Here is a 12166-nt window from a genome sequence, read left to right as displayed (position 1 = left end):
ACAGGCGCTGGTTTACACAGCTTGCCTAATACAGCCGTCACAAGATATGGAACGGCACAGCCGGTTACTGCAATAACCGAGGCTGTACTACTCATGTGGTACACACACAGCTTTGCTGTGTACGCACTGCTTCTCTGTGCGACTGTGCATCCTGGGAAGGTACTGTATAGTACTACGTAGCCACAGATGTACAGTAGTATATATAGGGGACCTCTGTACCCCCAATCTACAGTTCAGTTCACTCGAACATCTCCTCTCATCGCTCTAACAAGCCTCTTGCAACCAACAACCCTTCTAGGTGAGTTGCAGGCTATCCGCTGTCGTTGCCACCCGTGGGAGAGGCCTTCGCCCCCCGGGTTCAACAGATGTCACCCAGACCTGGTATCGAGTCGGCATTCCGTACTGGGTGCTGCAGCCGCTCACCTCGGACGTCGTAGTTTGGAAGGTTGTCGGAGAGGATGCGCTACCATTCTGGTTGTCGTCGAAGGCCTGTGACCCACCGATACTGCATCGTGCTGGCGCGTTCGTGGGCGGCGTGTCGAACCTGACCGGCAATTGGGTGAGCAGCATGGTCGCGTCCGCCTCTAAACACAACACTGGCTCCCACTTGTCTTTTTTGAGCCTCCCGTCGATCCCCGCCTGAAAACGTGAGTAACAAGCATCCCAGGTTGGAGGTGAAGGACATCGTGTCGAGCCACTTCACTATGCGTTCAGCGGAACCCGCCTCGGAAGGCTCAAAACTGTCTCGACGGAAGCGACGACGAATGGCACACGCACAAAGTCAGGACCAAGTCTCCGCAGAAAGTTCATTGACGGGGCAGAGTATTCACCAGCCCGAGGCGTCTTCCGCCCAGGCGAGATCCATCGGATTCCAACACTCTGCGCGCTGCCTTGTGCTTTCCCCCTTTGTGGACCTAACTGCTGTCTGGGCGGATGCCTTGCGGGCTGTCAGTCCGGTGCCGCCGACAGCCAATTCTGCTCTTGATTTCTTCCCACTGCCGTATCTGCTCGATACGGTCTCCGACGCCGTGACCCCGACCCCTGGATGTGCACATCAAGACCGTGTTCGCGTGGACGGCAAGGTCCACCGATATCTTCACAACCTCCTTCGGATCCGCGAGTTTTGTCGCGCCCGCTTGTTCGACGTCAGTCTCGACAACCGCCCCTTGACGATTGCTGAATGGCGCACTGCGTTATGGGGCCAGTATCTTGCCAAGAGCAGCGTGCGGAACGGTGCCGAGGGTGCCGATGCGCGACGCGCCAAGCGACGTCTCGAGGAGCGCAACGGTATCGCAGCCCTATGTCACAAAGTGGCGGACATGGATTCTTACAACGCGCACGTCGTCGTCGAGTTCCGTGGCCTCGCCGTAGACCTGAACATGATCGCTCAGGATCCGTCCATTCGGGCAGATCTGCTCTGGGAATCGCACGAGGTCAACTTCCGAGCAGAGCTCTTGGCCTTGGATACCTTGCGTGTGCAAAAGAAGGACTGGATGGAGATCAATCGCTGGGAGCGGAAGATGCTGGTGTCTGGCGTTGGGGGATCTTCTTCGTCGGCCGCGTAAGTAGCTGCCCCCATTGATCGCGAGCAACGCGTATTCTGTTGGTACTCGCCTCCAAACGAACAGTGGGAGACGTGCCGTGAGCACCTGCGAGCCTTCGCGCGAGTGCTGGTGCGCTGGCCGGATTGCCCCGAGATGATTGTTCAGGGTGCCAAAGGCAACCTGCTTGAGGAAGAATACCAAGAGGTTCAGCGGGCGGCGGTCGCGTTCTACGTACATACATTTGTTTCGCAATACTCCAGGCTGCCAATCCCTCCTGTTGAGTCACAGGGGTTCTGATAGCCCGGATCACACATATGTATCGTGTATCTTGCTTTGTTCGTATGATGAACCATAATCGTACTTTCTGGAGTCAGAATATAGAACGATATATCAGAATGCAAACACTGACCGTCTGATAGGACAACTCGATTGTGCTTAGTCCGACTGGCATTGCCAACTTCCTTAGCCTGGCGAGTGCCTAGCTGCATGTTTGGGGGCTGCGGAGCAAGACATCCCCCATCTGAGTACTAGGAAATCCAAGCCTGGAAGCTAGAGGTATAAGAGAACCATACGGTACGTTTTGGGAGGCAACACGTAGTATAAGACCGTCCAATGGGACCTCCTCAAGGTGCTTACGGTACCGTCCGCCGGGTCAGCCGGCGTCAGACGGCGGACCAAACACAAGCAAGCAGCCGAAGCATGAGTCCCACGCTCAAAAGACTACAATTTGAGAGCCGTCGTGGCACCAACCGTAGCCAGCAATACCTCCTGGTAAGTACAAGCCTCATACTTCCACAGGGACGAATCCAAGATAGGCTTGTAGTGCCATACTCTCTTTAGAACAGAACGTCTCCATAAAGGGCGCGTATGTGCGTATAAAGGGCTGCTCCTGTATTCTTCGTACCTCCTGAACTTGATTCATAGGTATAGCCTGTGGTCCATCAGGTCGAGGTGACTTCGGACGATCATCGAAGATGAATTTCAATACATTCCCATCCCTGCCTCCAGAACTCGAAATCACCATCATCGACCTTCTCCGACATGACAAAACATCGATGTCTGCTTGCTCCCTCGTCTGCTTCCGGTGGCTCGCCGTTAGCCGCACCCATCTCTTCCATACTGTCACCATTAATCATCTACCTCCTACCCACGGACGCGCAGGCACTTTGACCAAGTTCCTCCAATGCCTCTCAAAATCCGAGTCGCCCTCACGACCCCCTCTAGCCATTGGAACATATGTCAGAAAGCTGACCATGAACGGCGGGCCCCACAACTCCCGGGTTACCCTCAGGTTTCTCTGTGCTCTCATGGACAAGTTGCCCCAACTGAGGTCGCTGTCACTAGACTTTTCTCACGTCATAGATGACCTACCAGATGTCCCTGTCGAACGACCTGCCCGGAGGCTGGATGAGCTGACCCTCTTTTGCTGCTCCGCGCCGGGGGGGAATCCGCGCCACTTTCTCGCACTCATATGTCTGTTCTGCGACATCCGCTCGCTTCGCATCGGGGGTCACATGGGGTTGCTGATATCTGCACCCACATTGCTCCTGCCCCGAGCCGTCTTCAAGCCCCCCATCATACAGTCTCTAGACATCGAAAGCGTTGATATGCCCTCTGCGAGTGCCATTTACGACCTCTTCGCGGACAATGCCTGGATTGACCGCCAGGGGATCACTCATATGCGTCTCACCGCACACACCTACCAGAATTTGCGGGTCTTTTCGAACTTTGTGCGCCACACTGGCGCCAGGTTCCGTACCCTTGATCTGCGGGTAAACATGGACTGGGATATTCCGGAGACCCCCTTGGTCGGTGAGCATCGTCTAGTGTTGATCATATGTTCGAACTTACCAACCATTGCTCTTCGCAGCGTCGCACCCAATTTCCCTCGCGCCTTGCGCTGCGCTGGAGTCGCTCGTGTTGTGCTTCCGCTGCAGCTCCGACTCGGTGCACGCCCAGGTTTACATGGTCCCCTCCATGCTCCGCGCTTACACCAGACTCTTCTTTGAACACCGAGGCGCGCTTCCTGCACTCACGCACGTCCGCATGGACGCGGGCTCCGACCGTGTGGAGGTAGCCAGAGCATTCACCACTCTCGCCCAAGACCGCGATCTTGGTGCAGACGGGACACAGAACGCGCATGGAGGGCCCGGCATGCAAGGGGACCCTCAGCTGTGGACGAACTTGGAGAATGCGCTGCTTGGGCTACCAGCCCTACAACGTGTGGAGTTTGGGTTCGACGAGATCTTGTGCAGCGACAGGGATGCGCGAGCAATCAAGGTAGCGCTCGAAGGCGCGTTGGAGAGGCGGCTGCCGAGACTGCAGCAACAGGGCACTGTCCGGCTGCTGATTTAGGCCAGTGCGCTGTCCGGGAGGAGAGCATCTATCCAACTTGCTTCACGTGCTGTATCTATTTATCCTCTACCGCAGTATGGCAAGAGTCAATTGCAACATTGCGGTCAGTCGAAGAACGCCAGCTTGCACTGGTACCGCGCGGTACTACATACCATCAGCTTTCAAACGCCTTAGTCTTACTGCGGCGACCGTTAGAGGCGTCAATTCGGATCTTATGCATCAGGTTGAACGCCCTTACGTTGTACTCGAGTTGTACAATGGTGTGCAAGGCAGCTTCATCTTTGTGAGTCACTAGTAACAATTCAATCGCATGAGCTTGCGGCACCGGCTCGGTAAGAGATGGGAAAGAGAAGTCGGTGCTTAGGGTCATTACATAAAGTCACCGTCCATTTCGTCACTCACCGATGATCTTTCTCCCCACCATCAACCATGTCGGACGCCACCAACACTGAGCAGCCCTTCAAGGTCGCCGTGCCAGACGAAGATCTCCAGTTCCTCAAGAAGAAGCTCGAGCTCGTTCGCTTCCCTGACGAGCTCGATGGTGCAGGATGGGATTACGGCGCACCCCTCGCTGACGTCACGCGGCTGACGACATATTGGAAGACCGCGTTCGACTGGCGGAAGGCCCAGGCCGACATCAACAAGCTCCCGATGTTCACACGCGACATCGAGGTGGAGGACTTTGGCTCGCTCAACATACACTACATCCATCAAAGGAGCGACGTCAAAGGCGCAATCCCCCTGTTGTTCGTTCACGGATGTAAGTATCCTTGTGTCGTGACAGGTACTGATGGGAAGACGCTAATCGAGCGTGTTATGTCAACTCGTAGGGCCTGGTCATTTCCTTGAAGTCAGGAAGCTCCTACCCCTTTTGACGGCTGGCGCCGGGAGTGATCAACCGAGCTTCCATGTTGTCGCACCAAGCCTGCCCGGCTTCGGTTTTTCTGAGGCGCCACATAAGCCTGGATTCGCAGCACGCCAATATGCTGAGGTATGACTCATATGCATAGCTTGCAGGTCGGGGCGTAAGTGAGCCGACAACTTGTTTGTCCGTGTAGGTGCTCAATAAGCTGATGCTGGCCCTCGGATACGACGAATATGGTAAGTTCTGGCAGCTACATAAATCTGGAATGAAAGCTGAACGTAACTAGTGTACCAGGGAGGTGATTGGGGACATGTTGTGCGTGCTGTCGCGCTTACTGACCATCAACAAAGACCACTGACTGGACCTTTGTAGCTCGGAGGGCACACAGCAGTCTACTACGGACACAAGCACCTCAAAGCATGGCACACTAACATGCCCTTGTACGTTCATCGTCCTGTTCTAGATTCCGATGACCGAGTCGTGCACCTTCATCTAGAGCTGCGCCGCCAGCGTTCACGAAGTTCCCACTGCTGTATATTCAGTCCCTCCTTGCGCTCACGTTCGATCAGGAGTCCAAAAGCATACTCGCTAAATCGGCCAAATGGTCGGCTGGCGGGAGGGGCTACTACGTCCAACAGGCGACTCGTCCACAGACTCTGGGATACTCTCTCGCAGACTCCCCCGTTGGCCTTTTAGCTTGGATATACGAGAAGCTCGTGGATTGGTCGGACAACTATCCCTGGACAGACGACGAGGGTACGTGACCGCCGTTGATGCACGCCAATTCGCCGCGCTTGATCTCAGTCCTGACGGGTTGCCAGTGCTTGAATGGGTTTCCATCTACTGGTTCTCGCGGGCTGGAGCGACCGCGTCAACTCGGATCTACTACGAAATGTCCAACCTAGCCAAAGGAGCCATCTCCGCCCGGCCGGCTTGGACCAGCGTCCCTCTCGGACTATCATATTTCCCTGGAGAAATCGCTCGTGTTCCTAAAATGTGCGTACGGTTTTCCTTGTCATTCCTGGTGTGCAGTAGACTCACCACCGAGCAACCCTCGTAGATGGTCGCACACTATCGGCAATCTCGTCTTCGAGTCCGAAGAGCACGACAAGGGTGGACACTTTGCGGCCTCCGAGGTACCGGAGAAGCTCGCGGGAGACCTACGCAAGATGTTTGGCAAGGGCGGACCGGCCTACGGCGTTGTACCGGGGAAGAATGGGTACGATGCATGAGTCATCGAGAATTGGGAGGGTTCACGTGGCTTGCACTGAGGCGACGCACACGTTTCATGACATACCCGCAGAATTCCGACGCAATAAGATTCTTGTCTTCTTTGTGAATGACTCCTCTCGACTTCTCGTCCTGCACATGCTTCATCTAGTCGTCTTGTACCGACTTCGCGTGGTACTGGTACCACCTGGACGCGTTCGCCGAAGGTATGCAGCTCAGCTTCCGCTCGTGCCTGGAGCTTCTCGAGCATCGTTGTCCGACGAGCCTTCAGCGAATCACCCTTCGCATATCAATCGACTGTGAGGAAGGGCGTAAGACCGTTTCGTTGTCAAGAAGGATGGGAGACGACTTATTGAGGATTGAAAACGTGGAGGATGCCGCGATTGACATCAAACAGCGGGAAATTGAGCAGGACGGAGACCTTCTGTGAACTGACGCCGCACTGGATGACAGGAGGAAACTGAAATGCTGTATTCCAGATGTGGTGCAGCTCGCTTTTGGAGTAGGAAATGACATAGGAGGTGGGGAAACGCGGCCAGTAGGAGCATTTCTCGAATCGGCGCGATGGCGGCGAGAGCGTTTGTGGGAGAACGAGAGATATCATTGGCCATCGATTTGGTGGTGAGAAGCTGAGCCGGCTATCTCCGACCTCCCGTAAACTGATCCGTCCCTTTACACATCCCTGTCAGTTTACTTACTTTGACAGGACAGTCCGTATTCAAACCAACCGGTCAGCAAGCTCTGCGCTCGTCATTCAAATTCATATCTCAGCTGAGCGAATCAAAGTTAGCGCGATTTATCAAGTCAAGCCGTTGTGTTGTCTCACTTTCAGAGATACCTATGAGGTACGTTCTGCTCGTTGTGGACCTCTGTTCGGCGTCATAACCATGAATGCGGCTGTATTAAACAATCAGCATCAAGTGAGCAGCTGGGAGGGACCCCTTGGAAGGCACACAGTGAGACGCGCAAACTCAAATACTAGTCGTACTCACGTCAATTTCACAGTCACATGAGACAATGGTGCGACTCCAGCCGGTCTTTCGAGCTTCTCTTACATAAGCTTGGAGCCTTCACATGCGTCGCCCACATGTCAATGCTACAATAGGGTTCATTGGCATCTTCACACGGTCTCGCTGCCTCTCCTTGCGATCGCTGATAGGACGTCCCGCCCTTCGTAGCCTCACTAGCCTTTGAAGGTATGTCCTCGTGCACCAATACACCTTTGAATTATGAGCTCAGGCAGCATCCATCACGTTTAGCTAGACACACAAGGTCATTGTTTCGAATTTCGAACCAAACCCCACGATGTCTGCCTCAGACTCTCAGCAGCTACCACCCGTTGCCAAAGCCGGAGGGCCATTCGACAGAGACGATACCGACTTCGTGATCCGTACAAGTGACCGCGTTGAGTTCTCAGTTCTCTCCTCTATCCTGAAGCTGGCATCGCCCATCTTCGCCCACATGTTCGAGTTCCCCCAACCTCCAGGTAATCTCACGAGTAAACCCTGTGTGGATGTGGTCGAGGACAGTACCATCATGGATTTATGCCTCCGCATTTGCTACCCCGTTCCTAACCCCGACATTGGATCTTTGTCCGACCTCTCGAAAGTCCTTGCTGCAGGACTGAAGTATGAGGCCCCGGCCGTCATCAATGCGGCGAGAAACATCCTGATTCAACCACGCTTCATCGACACCGACCCTTTGCAGGTATTCGCCACCGCCTGCAAACTTGGACTGGAGAAGGAGGCACAGGTAGCTGCTGAGGCAGCTGTCATCAAGAAGCTGGTCCGGTCTATGTCGGACAGCAGCGTCGTCCTGGACTGTGTCAGCGCGGGGCAATACCTCCGTCTACTTCGACTAGACAGCACCAGTGAAGTCAAATCTGACGGTACACATGTTGTCCACGTCGAGAAGGTCGCTCCTTTCTGCCGGGATCACTCGTCAATCTTGGAGACGTGCTCGACGGAGGGTGCCACATCGTCGACCCTATGCCCACTCGCGGACACCCCAGATCCCTCCGCGGACCTGATCATCAAAGCCAGGGACGGTGTCGACTTTTATGTCCACCGATACGTCATCAACCTCGCGTCACCGTCGTTCCTTGGTTTGCTCATTGAAGAGAAGCATCCGGAGGGCTCTATCCCCGTTTATCATGCACAGGAGACCAGCGCTGTTATGGATGCCCTCCTTCGGTACTGCTACCCCTTCCGACGTCTCAAATTCACGGATGCAGACTCATTTGTGCGGATGCTGTCCGTAATGCACAAATATCGCTTCGTCACAATCGACGATCTCCTCCATGACTATTGGACGACATTCGCAGAGCAATCTCCCTTCCGCTTCTACTTCGTCGCCATCGCGCATGCCCTCGAGGGAAAGGCGCGGACTTGCGCGTTCCTTTTTGCGAGGAGCAGTTCCAGCCAAGTATCAGAGTTGGTGAATCTCTATGCTCCGGAACTAGAGTGGGTCAGTGCACTCTCCTACCGTCGACTTATCGCCTACGCACGCGCTTGCCGCGCTGCTGCCTCCAACATCGTAACCACGTTCAAACCAGCACTTCCGTTGGAACAGTTCGACAAACGTGGCGACCTTCCTCCCTTCTTTCCATTCAAGTTCAAGCCAAGCGACCTTCCGAAGTATATTGAGGAAAAGCTTGCGATACAGCCTAGTGGGAAGGCACTCACAAATAGCTTGATCGCCCTTCGGCAAAGTCTGAAGTCCTGCCAGGACTTTGTACTACCCTGTGACGATGATGGTCCAGGCGAGCATCGCTTGGAGCGCGACTTTGTCTTGGATCTGATGTTCGTTGCGATCGTCGCCCCTGCGGTCCCACAGGCCTTTGACGATTCACGTCCGGCAATCGCAACCGGGAGAAGGCTCGAGATAACCGAAGCACTTCAAAAGTACGGAGAAGCAGTGGATAAGCGAGTGTTGCAGGTGTGCCACCCACCCTTCGATGCTATGATTGCGAAATCCCGCAAAACGGAATAATTACGTTGGCTAACGGATCTCCAGGTGAGACTCGATTTGACGGGTGTTTTCTGAGTAGCAATGGTGCGCGCCACCCCAGAGCTGCTCATACAGTGTTCGTCTGGATACACCCTACTTCAGCACGCTATCATCTATGATGCAACATATAGAATCACGTCCTGCCGTTATTATGTCTTGCTATCGCTATATCTTCTGGTCTGTGTCGACAATCTTCAAACGTAGAGCTTCTTGGCAACATGAAATCACGTACACTTTTTCCGATGTTATAGGAACGCGCATTGATTGAGGTTCTCATCCTTCTCCGGCAGGCAGTAGTCGTGATATCGGTAGATATATTGAGAACAGAGTCAACTGGCGAGGCCACGAAGGTAAGGTTGATGGAGGCGTGGCCGGTGACTGCGACGACGTCGAATTTGCTGTGCGTTATGTTTGGGGAGGTGGAGTCCAGCGCAATCTCGCTGAAGACAGGTCTATGTCCACGTGGGGCAGGCAGGAAATGACACGTTAGATCGTGGTCGAAAAGGTCTAAAAAAGGTGAGAGAATTGTTTTGAACCCACCCGGTCGATGTTGAGATGTTGAGTGTTATGGCCGCTACTGACGAGTTGTCGTATTGTTATCGTATTGTAAGAGGGCTGATACATTAACGAGACCGTCTGCTTATTGGGCATGCAATGCGGACGAGGCGTTGTACATTCCGCCGGTCTGCTCGTATACTGATTGAACGTAATGTCGTCTCCAGAGACGGACTGCAGCAGGATGCCCGCACGTCAGTATACTGATTCAGCATTGAAAAGAAAGCCTTGGATTATGTTTGACATACCTCCAAGTGGATCCGTGCCAACACTGTGGAGACATTGAGCTTGCTCAAGTGTACCGAGGGCGATGTGTCGAGGTAATGATCGTAGAGCGGCAAATCAGTACGCATCTCGTTGATCCTGTGTGACAAGCTAGAGCCTACAAACGAGCAAGGAAATCGAAGGTCGATGCCGACGTGCAATGGTTCGCTCGGTCTGTTCTCGGTTGAGCCGCCTACCTCGTCCGGGTTTGGAGTCTTTTTGCAGAAGGAGATGCTTGTGTTCGTGTAGTAAGTATCAAGGCGACTCGCGTCTAGACCCAGCCTCCATGTGCCCTCGACCTCGTTCCTCCTGCGGCGTAGGCGACACCCACATGCACATGCCTGGCTGCTCCTGGTTGCGAGTAGGAGGAAGCGGTGACATCGATCATCGCCTGGGTGCCAGGCTCTGCCGCCGTTTGAGATATCTGGAAGGTGCCAGCACATCCGTCGCCGTTGTTCATGCTGACGAACGAAAGGGTGTCTGGTACAACAGGGACCTTCGGAGATGCACGTGCCTACTAAGTTGGAGGATTGTTGTCCTGCCATGAGCCACGGGAGCATGGACAGCTGCAAGCCCTCTGCGCACAGCCAGGACTCCAGTTGCAGTTCCAGAAATTGCTGTTGTGGCTCCTGAATACTGTCGTAGAGAGCAAGATACGACGATGCTCGTGCTAGAAGAGCATATGGCTTGGATGCCATATGGCTTGGATGCCATTCGGACGCGTTCGGTTCGGGGCCAGAATTGTAGGTCAGCTAGAGAAAGGTGTATCGCAGCAACTAATATAAAGGGCCAGACAAGCCATCCTTATAAGGTCGACACTGACCCTGCCTTGCTTTAATCCCTGTCAGGAGCGTGCTGCCGCGGCGCGAGCCCCAGTGACTCGTCAACGTGAGACTCTTCTGACGACTGGGCCGAGCCCAAGAGCGGCGGCGACTCTGCTTCCTCAACCTTGGTCCCGGAAGGACTGCCTATCCTACGGAAAACCTAGAAAAGTCAAGACAAGCGAAGGACAAGGAGGGTGAACAAAGAGAGTCTCAGGTTCATATACACTGTACTACATAGCTATAGTAGTCGGAGGAGTCTTGCTGACTCGCCCTGGAGACAGCAACACGTGAGACATGAATGTTCTCACGGGACCGATACGCGATCGGATTTGGACGCGTTCAGGCGTCTGTTCCAACGTGTTAGGCTGCTGCTTGCATCGACGGCTCCGACCACTCCTCTTGCCCATCTTGTCTCTCCTTTCTTGTCCAATGACTCTGTTTTTGACGGTCTGACTCTAGACACACATGACAACTGCTGGCTCCTATAGCGGACACCTGGTCGATTCCTACATGGCTGCACAATCCCCTCGCGGACCCTTCGGACAACCACTTCATATTGCCACACACGGCGCCATGTCTTTCGCACCCCAGATGCACGGCACGTTTAGCAGCAACGGCGGTGCAAGTGTATTTGGCACGCAGTCAAGTCTCTTCTCTGAGCCGTCCTTTATGGACGTGTCCGAGGAGAGCGCAAAGAAGATCGCCGCGCTTCAGGTAAAGCTCGACAAGAAGCTTGGTCCGGAGTACATCTCTCAGAGACCGGGACCAGGAGGGGGTCCCAAACTCACCTACGCTGAAGGTGCGTTCCTCCTACTTTTGTACAACGATGCATGTTCGAGACTCGCGGGGCGCAGGATGGAAGATCATCAACCTCGCGAACGAAGTGTACGTCCATTTGTCCTGCTGCAGATGGTAGAGGGAGCCAATTGTCTGTAGGTTCGGCTTCAACGGCTGGAGCTCGAGTGTTGTCAACATCACAACAGACTTCATTGACTTTGACGAGGAGTCACGACGCTTCAACGTCGGGGTCACTGCAATAGTGCGGGTGACACTACGAGATGGAGCGTTCCACGAAGACGTTGGATATGGTTTACTGGAGAACTCGAAGAGCAAGGGAGCCGCTCTTGACAAGGTGCGCCATATTTCACTTGCGCAATGAATACTCTAGAACGCGCATATAGTGCAAGAAGGAAGCGGTGACCGACGCTGTCAAGCGCACTCTGCGCAACTTTGGCAACCTACTGGGAAACTGCTTGTACGACAAGTCCTATACACAAGAGGTGATCAAGATCAAGGTTCCCCCAGTACGTCTACCCCCTATTTCATAGTGTCGCCATCGCTCCCTAGCACTCTCTGATGTACGAAGAGCTAATTAACGACCCTAGCCCAAGTTCAACCGTACCGACCTCCACCGCCGCCCCGAGTTCGAGGAGACCAAGCCCGACGTCTCCAACCTTCCTCAAGCCTCCGCATCCACCTCCCATACCACCTCTTACCCTACCGTATCCTCGTCGTCATCC

The 12166-nt window shown here is 54.2% G+C and overlaps 6 protein-coding genes across 6 annotated transcripts; all 6 read left to right on the top strand.

The window, feature by feature from the left end:
* Positions 1-704: 704 nt before the first annotated feature.
* Positions 705-1565, top strand: DICSQDRAFT_171926 (uncharacterized protein; the record flags this gene model as incomplete). Its single annotated transcript, XM_007367631.1, has 1 exon — positions 705-1565. One exon carries the CDS (start codon positions 705-707, stop codon positions 1563-1565), a length of 861 nt encoding a protein of 286 aa, XP_007367693.1.
* Positions 1566-2518: 953 nt separating this feature from the next.
* Positions 2519-2683, top strand: DICSQDRAFT_64913 (uncharacterized protein; the record flags this gene model as incomplete). The annotated part of the gene is made up of 1 exon (XM_007367630.1): positions 2519-2683. A coding segment is annotated over one exon (165 nt), but the record flags the coding sequence as incomplete, so codon positions are not given.
* Positions 2684-3151: 468 nt separating this feature from the next.
* DICSQDRAFT_181872 (uncharacterized protein) lies at positions 3152-3959 on the top strand (the record flags this gene model as incomplete). Its single annotated transcript, XM_007367629.1, has 2 exons — positions 3152-3356; positions 3415-3959. 2 exons carry the CDS (start codon positions 3152-3154, stop codon positions 3897-3899), a joined length of 690 nt encoding a protein of 229 aa, XP_007367691.1. The 3' UTR covers positions 3900-3959.
* A 369-nt stretch (positions 3960-4328) lies between these two features.
* DICSQDRAFT_64811 (alpha/beta-hydrolase) lies at positions 4329-5996 on the top strand (the record flags this gene model as incomplete). The annotated part of the gene is made up of 8 exons (XM_007367628.1): positions 4329-4659; positions 4730-4890; positions 4958-5000; positions 5051-5079; positions 5137-5215; positions 5263-5520; positions 5586-5760; positions 5825-5996. 8 exons carry the CDS (start codon positions 4329-4331, stop codon positions 5994-5996), a joined length of 1248 nt encoding a protein of 415 aa, XP_007367690.1.
* A 1357-nt stretch (positions 5997-7353) lies between these two features.
* On the top strand, positions 7354-7755 carry DICSQDRAFT_17748 (uncharacterized protein; the record flags this gene model as incomplete). Its single annotated transcript, XM_007367627.1, has 1 exon — positions 7354-7755. A coding segment is annotated over one exon (402 nt), but the record flags the coding sequence as incomplete, so codon positions are not given.
* A 3560-nt stretch (positions 7756-11315) lies between these two features.
* Positions 11316-11974, top strand: DICSQDRAFT_64813 (Rad52/22 double-strand break repair protein; the record flags this gene model as incomplete). The annotated part of the gene is made up of 4 exons (XM_007367626.1): positions 11316-11445; positions 11501-11531; positions 11583-11778; positions 11828-11974. 4 exons carry the CDS (start codon positions 11316-11318, stop codon positions 11972-11974), a joined length of 504 nt encoding a protein of 167 aa, XP_007367688.1.
* Positions 11975-12166: the final 192 nt, after the last annotated feature.

Source organism: Dichomitus squalens (genome assembly GCF_000275845.1).
Source record: "Dichomitus squalens LYAD-421 SS1 unplaced genomic scaffold DICSQscaffold_27, whole genome shotgun sequence".
NCBI classification, from domain to species: domain Eukaryota; kingdom Fungi; phylum Basidiomycota; class Agaricomycetes; order Polyporales; family Polyporaceae; genus Dichomitus; species Dichomitus squalens.
Note: the sequence above shows the minus strand (reverse complement) of the source record. Positions and strands in the feature narration are given on the sequence as shown.